This window comes from Myotis yumanensis, unplaced genomic scaffold, assembly GCF_028538775.1.
Source record: "Myotis yumanensis isolate MYYU_CA2020_CCGP unplaced genomic scaffold, mMyoYum1.0.hap1 SCAF_3, whole genome shotgun sequence".
Classification (NCBI taxonomy): domain Eukaryota; kingdom Metazoa; phylum Chordata; class Mammalia; order Chiroptera; family Vespertilionidae; genus Myotis; species Myotis yumanensis.
Genome location: NW_027223754.1, coordinates 32,285,967 through 32,303,768, shown reverse-complemented (window position 1 = coordinate 32,303,768; position 17,802 = coordinate 32,285,967). Strand labels below are relative to the sequence as shown.

Sequence of the window (17,802 nt, the reverse complement as noted above, 5' to 3'; positions counted from 1 at the left end):
TTCAGTCAAAGAATAAAAGAGATTAACTCCCAAAAGTATGCAATTCTGTAGTCACACCTCTCCACACCGAGTTCCTCCCATAGGCTAGAGAAAACCCTGGGAGAGCTGCTGTAGAATGGGCAGAATTAGCCTCCACAGTGAATGTGCTTTGTTAACGAAAAATATAACATATTAACTAAATTCTTCAGCATATTTGTAGCAGTTAGTAAATGCCATAGCATAGCCCAACATCCCCAAGGACTTTGCACCACTAACCTCTGTGTAACTTCTCTGATCCCCAGGGTAGTGTGTCTGAACAGCCAGGTTGCTCAAGCCTGGAATGCTTTCATATTTCATTCTGACCCTGTCTGGGGTCTGACAGGTCACTGATCAGTTGAAGAGGCTGATTCAACTCTAGCTCAATCTCAGATCTTTATGCAAAGCAAGATTCAGCTATTTCCTAACATGACAACAAATTTAGGTAACTCTCTAGTTAATTCTATTGCCTAGGACAGTGATGGCGAACCTTTTGAGCTTGGCCTGTCAGCATTTTGAAAAACCCTAACTTAACTCTGGTGCCGTGTCACATATAGAAATTTTTTGATATTTGCAACCATAGTATAAAAAAGATTTATATTTTCGATATTTATTTTATATATTTAAATGCCATTTAACAAAAATCAACCAAAAAAATGAGTTCGAGTGTCACCTCTGACACGCGTGTCATAGGTTCGCCATCACTGGCCTAGGATGATTGCAGTTGAAATCTGACTTGCCCATACCACCAGATCTCTCTGCCCAAATAAAACCAGCTCATCCATGATTTAAGGTGCATATTCTATTTAATTCAGACCTCAACCTTTCCCGTGATCACGCATGGAAAACATCAACAAAACCAGAAAGATGCCTTGGCACTTAATATTTTTTATGATATAAAAGATGTTGTACTTTATTAGTAAGTTAATGCAAGTGAGACAATTCTGTTAACCATCAGGAATGCCCTCAGGAGAATTCTAAGGAAGAATTTGAACTAAAACAGACCATCACATTAATATGTTGATTTTGCCTATAGGATTGAATCCTGGTTGATCAGATGACCTCTGCTCCTCCTTGCTAGAAATTGGATGTTGAGTTAAATGCCTGTGTAATATGAGTCAAGATATCAATAAGAGAAATGACAGTAATGCTGACTGCTACATAGTATGGGCACTTTGCTGGCTGCAAATTCTTGTCACCCTCCTGCCAAGGTTGCTATTACAAAAACAGACACATATTTCATTCAATCATAAATGATGAAATAGATTTTTGAAAAAAATGAACACATTATGTCTGTCAGTAGTTGCAAAAGTAACCCTTAGAATGCATTAAACCTGCATTTAATTTTTCTCCTGAAAATGATCTTTCTTTCTTTACCTTAATTTTTTTTATAATGGCATTTAATTTTGTAACTAAACGTAATTTAGAATGCAGTATCTATGAAATCTGAAAAAAATCATTAAAAAGGAGTGCTCTTTAAATCAAATTTATGCTAGTCTCAATTACTAATAACTTACTTCCCCCAATCTGAACCAGAATCTTTTAACATATTTTTCTCACTCACATACCTGCGTGGCCTCAGCATCCTTCCTCTACTTGTCAACAGGAAGTCTTCGTCCTTACGAGAAGGAGAAGGACGTATGTAGTGACATTGTGTCACCAGTAGCTCTTGCCCTTTCCTCTAACTCCTATCAACATTGTGTGCTGTAACTATAGGGCCACTGCCGCCAAGGACAGCTGGGAACCAGACAGGGAAGTCACACATGAAATCGTGACAGAAGTTGGCTGGAAGCATCATACTAGGACTAGCATGAGGATGCACCCCTGCTTCTTTCTCTTCTGATCTCAGGGTCCCTGTTGCACCTGCCATCACTGGACAAGCAGACACCTTCTGTGCTACACTCTTCTCTCTCTGTCCTTAAGGGCATTGTTGTCCTTTCCTCCACCATTTCACAGAATACCCAACGTGCATTTAATCATATACATTTTTAAGTAAAGTTAATGATAAAGAGTATTATAATACTCAATATAGAACATTTAAAATTTTAAGATATCAGCTCTAGGTTTGCTGTTAACTTTTTCTGTGTTAATAATTTACTTTTTTAACATGGTTGAAATTATACCATAAGTTATTGTAAATATACAAAAGGTATACATTTTGTTCCAATGGTTAGTTTTTAGCTTATTGTTCAAGAACATTTACCATGCATTTACAGTGTCCTTATAAACATCAATTGAAGATTCACTGCTTATAAAAATAATATTGTTTCACTATAGAAACCTTAGACAGTTCAGAATGGTAAAAAGTAATAAATAAAACCATCTCTATTTCTTCTTCTCAGCCTGATTGTATGTTTTTCTAGATCTTCTGGAGATATAATTGGGTTAGTCTTTATACAGAGCTTATTTGTTGCTTTCTATTAACTTGAGAGTTTTACTAAATTAATTCATCATAGGATGCATGCCATCTAATTAATTGTGTCTTTAGTATAGGATATTTATTATTCCTTTTTTGTTTTTGCTGCTGTAATTAAGATAACAATGAACATTCTTGTTCATAGTATTTAATTACAATTCTGGTAATTGTGTTAGTATAGGTTCCTATATATGAAAGTATTGGTTCAAATGAAATGAACATTTCAAATTTTTATACCACATAACTTAATTGTTTTATAAGAAGGCTTTCCCAATTTAAACTCCTAACAAAAGTGTGTGAGACTTTATCATCCTAAGTTTTAAAATATTATTTACTTTGCAATTTTAATGAGATTGACATTTTTTATATGCTTGTTAGCCATTTATAATTCTTCTATTAGCCACTCTCTTCATTTTTATAGCAAGTTTAAACAACTGATTTTCAAAAAGCAATTTCCAGTTATTGGAGGTATCATATATGTTAGCTATTATCTTAGAACTTTATTTGCATCTCCTCTCATTGTAACAACAATCTAGCTATACACTTATTACTGGTTATCTTAGTTTTATAGATGATAAAACTGCAGCTCAGAAAATTTAAGTAACTTGCCAAAGTTATCTAACTAAAAAGTGTTTGAACTAGGATTCCTACCCAAAACAAAACAACACCCAAGCCTGACAAGCTTCATTACTAAGCTCCTGCAAGAGAAACAGTGCAGCTCATAACATGGAAAACACACAACACACACACACACACACACACACACAACAAAGCAACACATCAGCCCAAACCTCCGCATCATTGTTACCACTGAGTGGACATCACTCCCAGCCTAGCTCCATGTACATTCTAAAGAGGGTAGGATGGAAAGAAGCATGAATGGAGATTATGTCTGACTGCACACATGTGTCAATAGATTGAGAAAAATATCTATGAGAATGAATGACACAATGCATTTTAAAATAATACCTCTAACAGAATTTCATTGTATACTATTTATACTGCAAAAATTTTTTTTGTGTTTGTATAATCATACCTTTAAACATTTTCCTTTGGTTTTTCCCAGAATTGAAAGCAAAGCAAAATCATATTTCTTTATTGTTGTTGTTGTTGTTTGTACATTTATAGTTTCTTGTTCTAACATTTAACTCTCTAACCATGTACGATTTATTTGGGCACGCAGGGTGAGGTTTAGTTTCTTCTAAAAAACTAAATGCATTACCTAGAGGCATCCATTGAATGACTCTTCCTTCTCCCCCACTGCTGTATATTCTTTGTCATGTGAAGTCCATATTAAGGACTTTTAAAATGCTTTCCCTTCTGCATCTGAAGCTCATCTTTGTACCATTGACAACAAATCATCTTAGAGACAGGATATCACATAATCCATACTCTAAGTGACATAGACCCTAAAGCAGTGATTCTCAACCTGTGGGTTGCGAACAATGAAAATACATCCTGCATATCAGATATTTACATTATGATTCATAACAGTAGCAAAATTACAGTTATGAAGTAGCAACGAAAATAATTTTATGGTTGGGGTCACCACAACATGAGGAACTGTATTAAAGGGTTGCGGCATTAGGAAGGTTGAGAACCACTTTCAGAAAGGATTATGATCATGTTCTGATTGTGAAAACAAAATCCGGATACGAATGAGCCCATTGCCAATGTGCTTCTGTAGTTTGGACAAATCAAGTGGAACGAATACAACCACCAAAGTCTGCATGAGCAAGGTTGGTGGTATTGAATGATAGGCAGCATAATGATGATGAGATATCACACCCACTGGCAGAAAAGGAGGAGAACAGGGGTCCCAATGCTCTGGACCAGCAATGTGGAAGGGGTGGGGGGGTGCCCTCCTGGCCACCAGCATTCCAGAATCATCATCCATCATGGAGCGCTTTCTTTGCAAGGAGAATCCTCATGCACATTTCTTCATGCTGCCACCACACTGCTCACAGAAGCCAGGTTGTCAGGGCTGCTGTTACCAACCAGGTTTTCTTCCTTCTTTCCTCACTCTCTACGAGGGTTCCAACATCTGTGATTTAAACCGTCCAAGACTGTTGCAAATTCCAGTGTAGTTTACATTGGCGAGGAAAAGTACCACAAGGTACTTGATTGATTTCTTTCAATTTTACAACCAAGTTGCATGTTCTTTCTTCTTCTTCTTTATTCGTAAGAATTCCTTTAGGAAGATCATAATATGAATTTTGAAGATGCTGAATTTAATCTACCAAAGAATAAGCATGTGGCTTATCATTTACCTCATATTGTACCTATGTGTGATGAAGAAATTGCTTGATTCCTGCTTGTGTAGCCTAACAAGATAAAGTATTAGCAGATGAGAGCCACTTAGCAGGTGGGCACAAATACCTTTAGAGAAAGAAAATCTAGAAAAGACACAGGACTATTTCAGAAAAGCAAATATTAAGCCACCCCATGTATTTTTATATTTTAAACGTAGAAATCAATTTCTTTTAATGCTCTCTGTTTGAATCAAGGCATTAAAATAGCACTCTTTCTCCTCTAATTTTCAGAGTTTTTCATCGAACTCTTCGGTAATTACTTGCATGCTGGTATTTCAAATTATCAGGGTTATGCTAAGTGGCCAGATTTCTCTGTTCTGAAGTAGCAAGGGGCAGGGGGTCCTGTAAGAGCTTGAAGTATGCCTACTCACTGTTTCATTGCTCATTTCAGCATGCAGCCTTTGCATATTGGAATATTGGACATTTTTGGTTTTGAAGAATTTCAAAAGAATGAATTTGAACAAGTAAGTGTTTGTTTTTGAAATTTGATAAACTTTAAAATGTTTTCCCCCTCTAATCAGTTAGCTGTTTTTAATTCATTAGAGACTATTTGCATAATTGCTTTCAAATACATAATTAAAAGAAGTACTTTGCCATTCTGTTTTAAAATTAATGTCCCTGCTTTGTTGACAGTTTATCGTTTTTTGTGTGATCTTGTAAGCAACTGGCATAATCGTATTTTTGAAACAGAGGCACTTGTTTTGAAAGACAATGCTTGATGAAGCGCTGAGTTGTGCTTATGCTGTTTCAAGTAGGTCAGAGAGACAGACGGAGGGCATCTGTATTTGAAATCAGGGCAAAGATCTTCAGAAAGCTTGGCTAAAAAATCAGAATGGAAATACTCTCTTATGCTAAATGCTGTTATTTGTAGGTTCATCTTTACGTGACATGCATACATATGACTATGTCAAACTCATGGAAATAGATTAAAGAGGCATTGATTATTTTTAATCCATTTACAATTTAGGGCACCTTGAAAGGCACTAATTTGTTTATGTATCTTAATAGTACTGGATAAATAGTTTGATCAAGTTAAGTGTATCTAAAAATTAAGTGTTAGAGAGTAGAAATAGAATTTGCCTTACCAGGCAGAGTAAGAAAAATAAACCTGAAAAAAGATACAAATGGAAAGGTAGAAAACCAAGCTGCACACGAAGAATTACAACTCCCCAGTGTTTAGGGAGAACTGCTAATAACTGCATAACTTGTGCAGCTGTCCTTTAAACTAGGTGATGGGGTGGTAAAGGACACTGGACGAGGAATTAAATAGAGTGAGTTTGAAACCTAGTTCTGTGACTTCTATTAGCAAAGCTTCAGGGCCGAGATGAAGGGTCTATAATGAGCTTGGATTTCGTATTCTGTAAAATTAGAATTATTCTAGATTTACACAATTGTGAGATTAAACAGATTACTGTTATAGAGATCCTGATGTTTTCTGGCTCACTGTACGTGTTCAAGAAATGGTGGATAGCAATCCTTACTGTTGTAAATGGGAACACCGGAAAAACTTTTAAAATTCAGCTATTTTTTTTTTCCTTAAAAAGATGATACAGCATCCTGTGAGTATATCCTAAATCATACTTACTTACTTAATCCAGGGTGAGTCATCATGAATCATGTTTTTTAGAAAACATTCCAAAAAACCTAGAATGAAATAAGCTGAAGACCATAGGTATTTTTCTCTTTTCATACTTTTGTATCCATGGATTCATAGAAAAAAGAGGACTTCATGGTTGTGCTTATTTATTGCTTTTAATAAGAAAAATGGTGATGAAAATAAGGAAGAGAGCAGTTGAAAGCATGATCAGTTAATGCCAATATGTGATGTACTTCTCAGTGAAGTGTTTGAATGGTAACTGGCAGCCATATGGATTCCTCACATTTAAACCTTAGAAAACTTACACACTTTCATGTCTGTGATGAGACTCTCTGGATTCTCCATCACGTGCTAACATGTATAAGTCACAGGTGAAATGATGTCACGGCCTCTACTAGGAGCCATGCTCTCAGCACCCTGCTTCACACCCCAACACAGTCACCTATCAAGACTGTGCTGGTAACTGATATTTACAAAACATGTATGTTATTTTCTTATTAAAACATTTTATTTCACTATAATTATGTATATCCTGTATTATTCTTTCATTCTGGTAAATATTTGAATAATATGTTTTAGAATAGATTCACAGCCTGAGATTTTTATATAATAAGGAATGACATTTTTTCCCCAAATCCTAAGAATGAATCTCTATTAAAAAGCAAAAGGTAGTTTTAGACATTTATGGATAAAATTGCAAGACCAATTCTTAGACAAATTAATATTTTTAAAATATAGATACCTTTTTCTTAGCTTTGCTATTGTACACAATAGTAACTAGAAGCCATTTAGAAGTATAAAATCATTTTCTTAGTGATGAATCCCAAGTCATTTACAGTGGACTTAGTAAATTCCTAGATTTTCCTGGGAACTTTTAAAGGCCATTGATTTGAATGATACATTCTAGTTTCTTAAGTTGCTAATAGATTGTGAAAAAAATAATAGATTATTTTTTTTATTCCATTGGAAACTTCAAAGAAATGCTTAATAGACCAATATTATATTCAGGCTCAAACCCAGACAAATATTATTGCCTTTATAAGTGTTTAGTTTTTTCAGTTTTAAGCTTTTGACCCATCTCTGAGATGATCATTGGAATGTCAACTTCTACAGGGTTGAAGTTGTATTTGATGCAGCATTTTGTATATACTAAACTCATGAAAAATATCTTCACAGTATATTTCCTAGTTGTTCTCCTTGCTGAAGAATAAATATATGTAGTTCTTGACAATTGTTCCTCCCTAAGAAACTTAACAGATGTTTAGAAAAGGGACAAATTGGAGGAGATATAATAGGCATATTAAACCATCAGCTTCTCCAACCTTGGTATCCTCAAGTAGCTCTAAAACAATGGTTCCCAACCTTTTTTGGCCACATCCCACCTAAACATCTCTAAAATCCTGATGCCCCCCTGTGATATGTAATTCTTATTATTCAAAAAGTGAACTCCTATTCATGTGGAGGAAGCCTAAAAGGTCATTAACTTGGTCTAAACAAGCTTTCAAAGAACATGGCTTTCATGAAAGAGAAAAATAAAAGAACAAAAGTACAGTTGAAGTACTGAGGAAGAAATCACTAAGAAATTGTTTTAAAAATAATATGAAGTAATATCACAAAATAGCAAATAAAGTTTCAAAACATATAATAGAGAACTAAAATCCATAAATATGTCACAATATATATTTACATACTGTATATGAGGTCCCTAGAACCATAAGGAATGAAAAAAATTCACTGTTAATAACTCATTCTTGAATTACCCCCCTTAAAAGTCAAATTGCCCCCTTAGGGTGTGTGCCCCATGTTGGGAACCACTGCTCTAAAAGATTAGATGAATGGTTGTGATCCTTTTGATAATAATTTGTTTCAGCTCATAGGAAGTGTTAATCCCATTTTCTTTGACTCTTAATAACTTTTACTTTGAGCTATTTCATATATTATAATAAACACCATATTTAGAGTAACAAACACCGTATCTATCAGCATTACTCTGATGGTTCAGTGGAGAAGGGCATGCTAAAATTGAGTCCTGAAGTACCTAAGTACCTACGGAGAGGCTCTGCATGTATTACCTTGATTAAGTAATTACATTATTATCAGCTTACTTTCTGTTAGGTAACATAAACTTTATAAACTCTCTTTTATTATGTGAAGTTGATCTCTAGCACTGTAAGGATATCTCCTAAGCCATTCAAAGGAAAGCCTCTCCAGTTGACTCTTCAGCATTATGCAGTGAATTCCAGTTTATAATGCTTGATAAGTACAAAGATGATAAAAAAGGGGTACCTTCTTACACATTTCAATGCCAGTGTTGTTAGAAAAGAGAAAGCAATTCAAGGCAAAAAGTAGAAAGGTGTGGTAAAAAATATTTCTACTTCCAGAGATGATTATATATTAAGAAAACGAATGAATGAAAACAATGAGAGAACTTGTTAAAGTTATAAAATCTGCATGTAAAACCAATGACTTTTATATATTTTTAAAACACCTTTTCAGAAGATGGATGGAAGAAAACATTGTTAAAAATGAGTAAATAGCCCTAAGTGAGGGAATCTGTAAAATGCTCTGGAAAGTCACATAATTATACTTAAAGAAATGGAAAGATATACTGCATTTTTAGAGAGAAAGGGTTAATATTATAAAGATGCTGATTCTCTCTAGATTAATTTATAAATATAACTTGATGCAGTCCCACTACAAATAAATGAAGAACGGATGACAGAATCAGAGCAATTCAATTTTGCAGCTCCTACTAAGTAATGAAGCTAGGCAATGAGTATCAATCATTACTAACATTACCAAAGGAGTGACAACAAACACAAGATGTATGTCAAGTGTTCTTGCCAAAAAGGAAAGCAAAGGTAAGAAGGAAGGAAGGAAGGAACGAAGGAAGGAAGGAAGGAAGGAAGGAAGGAAGGAAGGGAGGGAGGAAGGAAGGAAGGAAGGAAGGGAGGGAGGAAGGAAGGAAGGGAGGAAGGAAGGAAAAAAGGAGAAATTCTAAATATAATGAAGTTTTGTGAGCTGACTACTAATTAACAGGAACAGAGGACAGCATAACATGTTAAAACTAGGGAGTGCACGCTGCAAAATCCAGAATATGGGAAACTGTGCAGGACAAATAGCGTAATTTCTTCAACATATAAAATACAAGAGTAAAAAATTAAAAGCAGAAGAGTGACCTATAGATTGAAAGAGATATGAGAGATACACAAGTCAGTTAATTATTTGTACATTATGTAGATCCTGATTTGTTTAAATATTAAAAATATGAGTTATGGATGTAATGTGAAATCTAGATATTTGAGAAATTAAGAAGTTAATGTTGATAGAAATAGTGTGTGATAAAGGAAATATGGATGTATTTTTAAGTTCTAATATCTTAGAGAATCATACCAAAACATTTTCCAGTTAAATGACACAATGTCTGAGAACTACTTTAAATGAGACTAGTTTTGTGTGTATTAGGGAAATGGATAAAACAAAATTAGCATTGAGTTGGTAATTGTTGATGATTGTGGAAGATGATTGATGGTAGAAGGAAGTCCATTACATTATCCTCTTCACTGTTTAATATTCTCCAAAACATACTATTTTAAATAAATATAAATGACTTTCCCCAAACAAGGATGGAGAAAGAATAGAAAGGCTCTGCAATCATAGGAAATTCAAAGAAGGCAAAATAAACTATAGAATCTTACAAATGAAACTGATCAGAAGAGATACTGTCCTTCACTTGAGGGAAAAACATAAAACAGTCCCATAAACCACCAGGAATTCTAAAAAGTGAGTTGGAGACTCACAGTACACTCGGCACAGTAAAGGCCCTAAAAAGTCTTGCAGAGAAGCTCATTAGCTTAGCCCTGTGTTTCTCCAATAGGCTTCTATTTTATTATTTTCTAGACATTAGTAATTTACATCTTATACAATTAGTGTTTTGATGAATATATTTGAAAAATACTGAATATCTGAAAACTAATATCCTCCTCCTCTCTCATGTACATATATATGTAGATATATATACACAATTACTATACATATATACTCACATATATATGTTTATATGTATAGTAATTAATGAGCAAATCAGTTAATGGATTGTGTATGCTCTGTTCCATCATCTACCTCAATGTGTTTAGCCATGTCTACATATTAAAATCACCTGGAAAGCTTTTAACATATATCAATGCCTGGACCCCACTCTGATTTAATTGGTTTGGGGTCAGGTGGGGACACCGGCCTTTTTAAAAAAGCCACCAGTTAATTCCAGTGTGCACTAAGATTGCAAATCACTGTCCAGCGCCTGGGGCTCTGCCTTTAACTAGAGTCAGATTTAATTAATCTCCCACTTTAATTCCATGATGTATATGTCATGCTCCATTATATTTGTGCTTCTGATATATTTCACTGAGTAATAAAGGGAGAACAGTTGGTAAAAATTTACTCAAGAAATTAAGTTTGTCATTAATACAAATGATAGGCCATCTGGATAAGCAATAATGTTCTGTTACTAAAACGTGTTTTCAAAGGGTGCGTAATTTTTATTATTAAACCTGTTAGCAACAGCACTTTATGTACAAAGTGCATGCTAATTAAGCAGTACTTAATAGCTGTTCATTCTCATCTATGAATCCTCACCTTTCACCCACATTCAAGTCCACTGTAATATCTGGAAACCTAAAGAAACCCAAACACAATTCTGGTGGATAGAGTTGAAAAGTAAAAATAATGATTGTTTTTGCATTGAAGTCCATGATATTCTCAATTATTGATGCATATTTATGCTTCTAATACATAAACTAATTTTCCTATAAAAATCTTTCTATGGTTCTGTTTAACATACACCCACATACATATATACAACACAGTTCAGTGAAGATAAATCAGGAATAAAGTGGTTCTTGCCGTGATTTTGGCTACCATTTGGTTGGTGGGATACATTCTTCCAATTTTCAACTTGGTATCTGACATAGGATGCTCTGTTTGTATTGGTCCCCTAAGTATACTTCCTGGCAGTTTTAAAGTTCATGTTATAGTACTTCTTTTATATTTTAACTTTGGTTCAAACAGTGAGTGCTTTCAACAGTTTAGAATAGGGAAAGGCAAACTGTTTGGGTAAAAAAATATATTAATCTACACATTACTTCACAGTGAGTTTGAAAACATTCTATTCTGAACTGCATGTGCTCCCAGTGATTCCCTTTACCACCCAGCATCGCTCTCCTCTGTTAGAAACACAAATACATGTTCCCTTCCGGAAAGCACCGCTGTAATTAAAGCTATGAGTCAAAAATCACTCCACAGGCCACTCAGTTTTACACAGCGAGCTGGCATTTTCCCTGGGGGATTTTAATAAATTACTCCCCCCCCCCCCCGTAAGGATCATCCTATAACACAAAGTAACACCCAGTGCTGCAGCTTCAAAATTATTAAAAACTCAGTAGAGAAAGCTGTATGTTTTAAGAATCATTTTGACCAGGAGAGTAACAATTCGAGTGGCTCTATTCAAAAGCACAGTCCAAAGCCCTTTCCCATGGGCAGAAAAAGTGGGCAGATTGCTTTATACCTTCCTTGTGGGGGTGGGGGTGTGCGGGGGACGAAGAAAGGAAAAAAGAGAAGAGTGGAATTTTGACTTCTTCCAGTTCTTCCTAATTTTACCTAGCTTTGTTCATATTTTATACTTGGTATCATCATTTTGATTAAAACAGCAGAGCAATTCAGTAAAGCCATAATTCAGTTTAATAAAATGTTAGTAAGTAAAAATAATTAAATGCCTTCTTGTTATTATAAAAATGCTCAAGTTAGTCAAAACACTACTCTAGGCATACATACAGAGATGTCAGCTGTTAGAAGGTCAAGAGCAAGGGGATTCCCACCAATAGTGCACGAGGGTTCCCTTTTCTCCACATCCTTGCCAACACTTGTTGTTTGTTGATTTATTTATTTATACATGTCCTTTTAAAAAATTTGATTGAATTTATTGGTGGTGACATTGGTTAGTAAAAGTATACAGGTTTCAAGTATATAATTCAGTAAATCATCTGGGTATTGTATTGTGTGTTCACCACCCCAAGCTGACAGTAATTTCAATAAGAATAAATGTAGTTCTTATCACTGCCATGGAGGTGTACTTGGTGTTGTGGTTTCTTGATTACTAGTGAGCTTAATCTTTTGTGTGTAATGGCCATTTGTATTTCTTTGCTAGTGAAGTACCTGTCATATGTTTGTTGATTTATTGATGATAGCCATTCTGACAGGTGTGAGGTGATATTGTGGCTTTTATTTTTTATTCTTTCAATCACCATTTATCCTCTCTATGCTCTCTTCCACCTCCATCCACTACCACCCCTGAAATCACCACACTATTGACCAGGTCCATGAGTTCTTCCCTTTTTTTTTTTTCTTTTTCACTCATTCCCTCTACCACCCCTCAACACTCCACCACACACACAACCAGAGCTGTTTGCCCACTGTCTATGAGTCTGTCTCTATTTTGCTTAGTAGTTCAGTTTGTTCATTAAATTCCACATATGAGTGAAATGATATTGTACTTGTTTCTCTCTGACTGGCTTATTTCACTTGCATTTTTCTGATGATTAGTGACGTTGAGCATTTTTTCATATGACTCTTGGCCATCTGTATGTCCTCTTTGGAGAAGTGTCTATTTAGGCCCTTTGCCCATTTTTTAATTGATTTTTTTTGTGTTTAATTTTTGGTGTTGGCTTTTATAAGATCTTTATAAATTTTGGATATTAATCTCTGTGGAAAGTAGTATAGAGTTACCTCAAAAAATTAAAAATGAAACTGCCTTATGACCCAGCATTTCCACTTCTGGGAATATATCTGAAGAAGCAGGAAATACTAGTTGAAAAAAATGTATGCATCCCTATGTTCATTGCAGTGTTATTTATAGTAACCAAGATTTGGAAGCAGCCCAGGTGTTCATCAGTAGATGAGTGGATAAAATACTGTGGTGTATTTACACAATGGAATATTACTTGACCATTAAAAGGAGGAAATCATACTTTTTATTACAGTGAGGATTAACCTGGGGTGTATTATGTTAAGTGAAAAAAGCCAGTCAGAGAAAGACAAGTACCATATGATTTCACTCACATGTGGCATCTAATGAACAAAATAAGCTAACAAACAAAATAGAACAGACTCATACATACAGAGAACACACTGACAGCTTTCAGAGGGGAGAGTGGTTGGGAGACTGGGTGAAAAAGGTGACGGGATTAAGCAAAAAACAAACAACAGAAAACCTCAAAGACATAAACAACAGTATGGTGATTACCAGTGGGAAAGATGGGGGTGAGGGAGGTAGAAGAGGATAAAGGGGGGATAGGTGATGATGGAAGGAAACTTGATTTGGGGTGTTGAACAAAAAATACAATATACAGATTATGTATTATAAAATTGTACACATGAAACCTATATAATTTTATTAACAAAAGTCACATCAATAAATTCTATAAAAAAGAGCAAGAGGATTTATTCAGGATGTCATCAAAAGTAATTTTTTTTGTAGCTACAGAGCTACAGTCTATTCTGAATGCAAAATGATAAGAGAAGTCTATTAAACATTTGAAGCATTCACATCTATCTAAGCATTTTCAATTAGAGAATCTCAAAATGAGGAGAAAGATAAGTGTCATATAATTTGGACATTTCTTGTACAATAGAGAATCGGCCACTAATGTTCTTATTTTGGAATCCTTTATTAGATTACTTTTTATTGTTTCATACAGTAACATACATTTCCTTATATTTCATGGCTTCAGCATTTACTTCTGGAGGAATCTATTTCTTAAAATATATTGTATTTAGGTACACCTTCCATAACAACTTTAAATCAAGCCCCCGAGATAGAAGATCTATTTGTATTATCTTAAATGATTTAATGTACTTTTTAAAATCAAAAGTTAAAATAATTACAGTGGTGTATATCTTATAATCAAAGAGAACATTTTTTAATGGTTCTATTCCATAATGGAGTAATTCATTTTCTGTAAGTATTTCATCCCACACTTAACAATTTTATTAATTTTTAGTAACAAAATTACTTTAGCATTAGAGGGTTGAACACATTACTAGATTAGTGGAAAGCCTTAAAATATTTTTTAAGCAAAGTGAACTAAATTTTAAAATTTTCTCTTTTTTTTGCTCTCACAACAGAACTTTATGTTTTTGATTATTATTAAAATGAGAGTGATAATTAAATGTTTTTCTTTCACAGTGGGGATACTATTGTGGACAGATGCTACACAGTTTTATGGAAAATGATTTGTCTTTCCAGAATCATTCCTAGATATAAACAAAGCTATTAATCTACTGATACCACTTAGTTTTGATGAAAAAATACAAGAGGATGAATGTGCTAGACTGTAGGAGTTATAAGGAAGTACATATGTTTCTGTATTCCATCCATCCCTTTGCTAGCCATAATATACAGAATTTGTTGGTCTGTATTCATATTCAGTTATTTTTGCCTCGACAACCAAGCATGTCAAGTTAAATTTTCTATATGCTATGTTCTCACCTGAAGTGACTGTAGTTCTAGCATTTTTTATATTCAGAGAATTAACCAGTAAAAGTGCAAGTTTAAGAAACGTTTAGTTTTAAATATATAAAACTTCCAGGTTTGTGTATAACTCATGAAATCTAATTGTCAAGAGGCAGGGAGGAAAAGTTCTATAACTACTGGCCATGTCATTTAGAAATAAGAAAATTCAAGTAATTCCAGATATCATGCATGGAGGGCTAGGAAGAAGAAAATGATGCAAAGAGTGACTCTAAGTTTAAGAAAATTCTCTCAATTTTATTTTATTATTTTATTTTACTTTATTATATATTTTAGGTTTTACAATAACTTCCAAGACAGAACCAATGTGGTGTGGTTCATATTCTACTTTTCACTTAGATTTCATTTTGTAATTGGAAGCAATAGGGAAGCTAATTCAAACTATAGACATTTATTTATCATCAAATCACAGAAACCATTTTTTCACTGTGAAACAGAAGTGCAAAAAAAGTATTGGAAACAAGGGCAATAGTCCTGGGTCATCATTTCTGACCTGGAGCTAAGAATTATATTTGTTACTCTTTAGATATCAAGTTATGCTGTATAGATAAGTCTTATTTTTAATAAAGTTATTTAAATTTTTATTTAGTGTATTTCTACTTTATTGAGTATTCTCAATCTATTATCCTATATAATAAAAGGTTAATATGCAAATTGACCAAACAGTGGAAGGACTGTTCGCTATGACGTGCACTGACCACCAGGAGGCAGATGCTCAACGCAGGAGCTGGGCCCTGGTGGTCAGTGTGCTCCCACGGGGGCAGCACCGCTCAGCCAGAAGCCCAGAAGTTGGGCTCAAGGCTGGGAGAGCATCTTTGGTGGTAGGAGCCTCTCCTGCCTCTGCAGCAGCACTAAAGATGTCCAACTGCCAGCTTAGGCCTGCTCCCTGTGCTGGCAGTTGGACATCCCCCGAGGGCTCCCAACTGTGAACCTTGTGCACTGGGCCTCTAGTGTCTATACTAATAAAAGGGTAATATGCTAATTAGACCGGACATATTCCAGATGACCCCCCGAATATCCTTCCAGACAAAGCCGTGGCTGCGAGAGCCGAGGCAAGCTGCCAAGGCTGGGCGGGCCCATCGCAGAGCCCTGGCCAGGTTGATAGGGCTTCCCTCTATGTAGCATTGATAACAAAGCACTGGCAGGGTGGGCAGGGTGGACAGAGCCTCCCTGTGGGCAGCAATGGGGCCCATTCAGAGTCCCGGCCAGGTGGGCAGGGCTTCCCCATAAGTGGTGATTAATGGCAGAGCCAGGACAGGTGGGAAGGGTCTCCCTCTGCTCTTCCATTGATCCCAGAGCCCCAGAAGGGTGGGCAGGGCCTCCCTGTGGGCGGGGATGAATGGTGGAGCCCAGGCCGGGTGGAAAGGGTCTCCCTCCCTGTGTGGTGTTTCAGTTGCCCTGTCCCATTCTGCCCCCAACTCTTGTGATAGCCTTGGACACCAGGGGCCTGCAATCATTTTGAGTTTTAGCAATCATGATGAGATTAGCAGGGTGATGAGATTAGCAGGGTGATCCCTCTCAAAATCTGGGACTTCTGACTCCTAACTGCCTGCCTGCCTGATTGCCCCTAACCCCTCTCCCTGCCTGACCACCCCTAACCGCCTCTGCCTGCCTGCCTGATCGCCCCTAACTGCCCTCCCCTGCCAGCCTGATCTCACCCCTAACTGCTCTCCACTGCTGACCTGATCGCCCCTAACTGCCTCTACCTGCCTGATCGCCCCTAACTGCCCTCCCCTGCTGGTTTGATCTCACCCCCAACTGCCCTCCCCTGCCGACCTGATCTTGCCCACAGCTGCCCTCCCCTGCCGGCCTGGTTGCCCCCAACTGCCATCCCCTGCCAGCCTGATCTCTCCCCCAACTGCCCTCCCCTGCCGGCCTGATCACCCCTAACTGCCTCTGCCTCAGCTCTCACCACCATGGCTTTGTTCAGAAGGAAGTCAGACATCTGGAAGATGGCTGGTCGACTCGGTCTAATTAGCATATTACCCTTTTATTAGTATAGATAGATTATATAGGATAGGATTGCTTAAATGGGGAGAGGGGGCTTTTTCAGCAGCAGGAGATTCTCTTGGCAGACAAAAATACATAATCCCTATATCTGGACTGATAGCCAGCCATATGCACTATACTGCCAAACCGGTCATTGAAAAATTGAACCGCTTTCTTACACCTTACACCAAACAGCTGTTGCCCTTAAAACCCCTCCTCAGTCCCCACATTAGGTTCTGCCTCCACAGTTCACCCAGATTAGGTTCTGATTTGTCTGTTTCTATGCCAGTCAGTGTCAAAAGCTCCGCCTCCTAGGCTGCCATCTTTGTGAGGGTGTGAGGGTTAATTTGCATATTACCTCTGTATTATATAGGATAAGATGGGGGAAACTATGATTTACATTTGCCTTTAAACTATTAATACTATACTAAATATATTTTATGGTAATTGAGTATGAGTGCTAGAGGCATAAAATAGAAAGCTGTAACACCCCTAATAGAAAAAGTTACTGTTTTCCCCAAAAACAACATTCTAGTCACACCTTTGTTCCAGAAACCCTTCCTCCCAAAGACCAGTGTTCCACAGATGTTGGTTTAAGGACAACCTGCATTAGAATTACTTGAAGGGCTTGTTGCAAATGCAGATTTCTGGGTCCTACCCTAGATCTGGGGAATGAGAATAGTGAGGGTTAATTTCTAGGAATATGCATTTTGTCTTAGTAAAGTTTTTGGATAGAGGCCTTAAACTACTATTTTTAAAAGTTTTATTGCGATATAATTAACATAATAAATGCACATATTTAAAGTATACAGTTTGATAAGTGCTGACATATATACAAACCTCTGAAAGCACGAACACCACCAAAATAATGAACACATCACCCCACAAA

The 17,802-nt window shown here is 36.2% G+C and overlaps 1 protein-coding gene across 2 annotated transcripts in view; it reads left to right on the top strand.

The window, feature by feature from the left end:
* MYO16 (myosin XVI) overlaps positions 1-17,802 on the top strand; it is a 533,335-nt gene that overhangs the window by 321,801 nt on the left and 193,732 nt on the right. For both annotated transcript variants that reach the window (XM_070408604.1, XM_070408603.1), the window contains exon 21: positions 5,135-5,207. In XM_070408604.1, the coding sequence (XP_070264705.1) occupies positions 5,135-5,207 (73 nt within the window). The remainder of the gene's footprint in view (positions 1-5,134; positions 5,208-17,802) is intronic.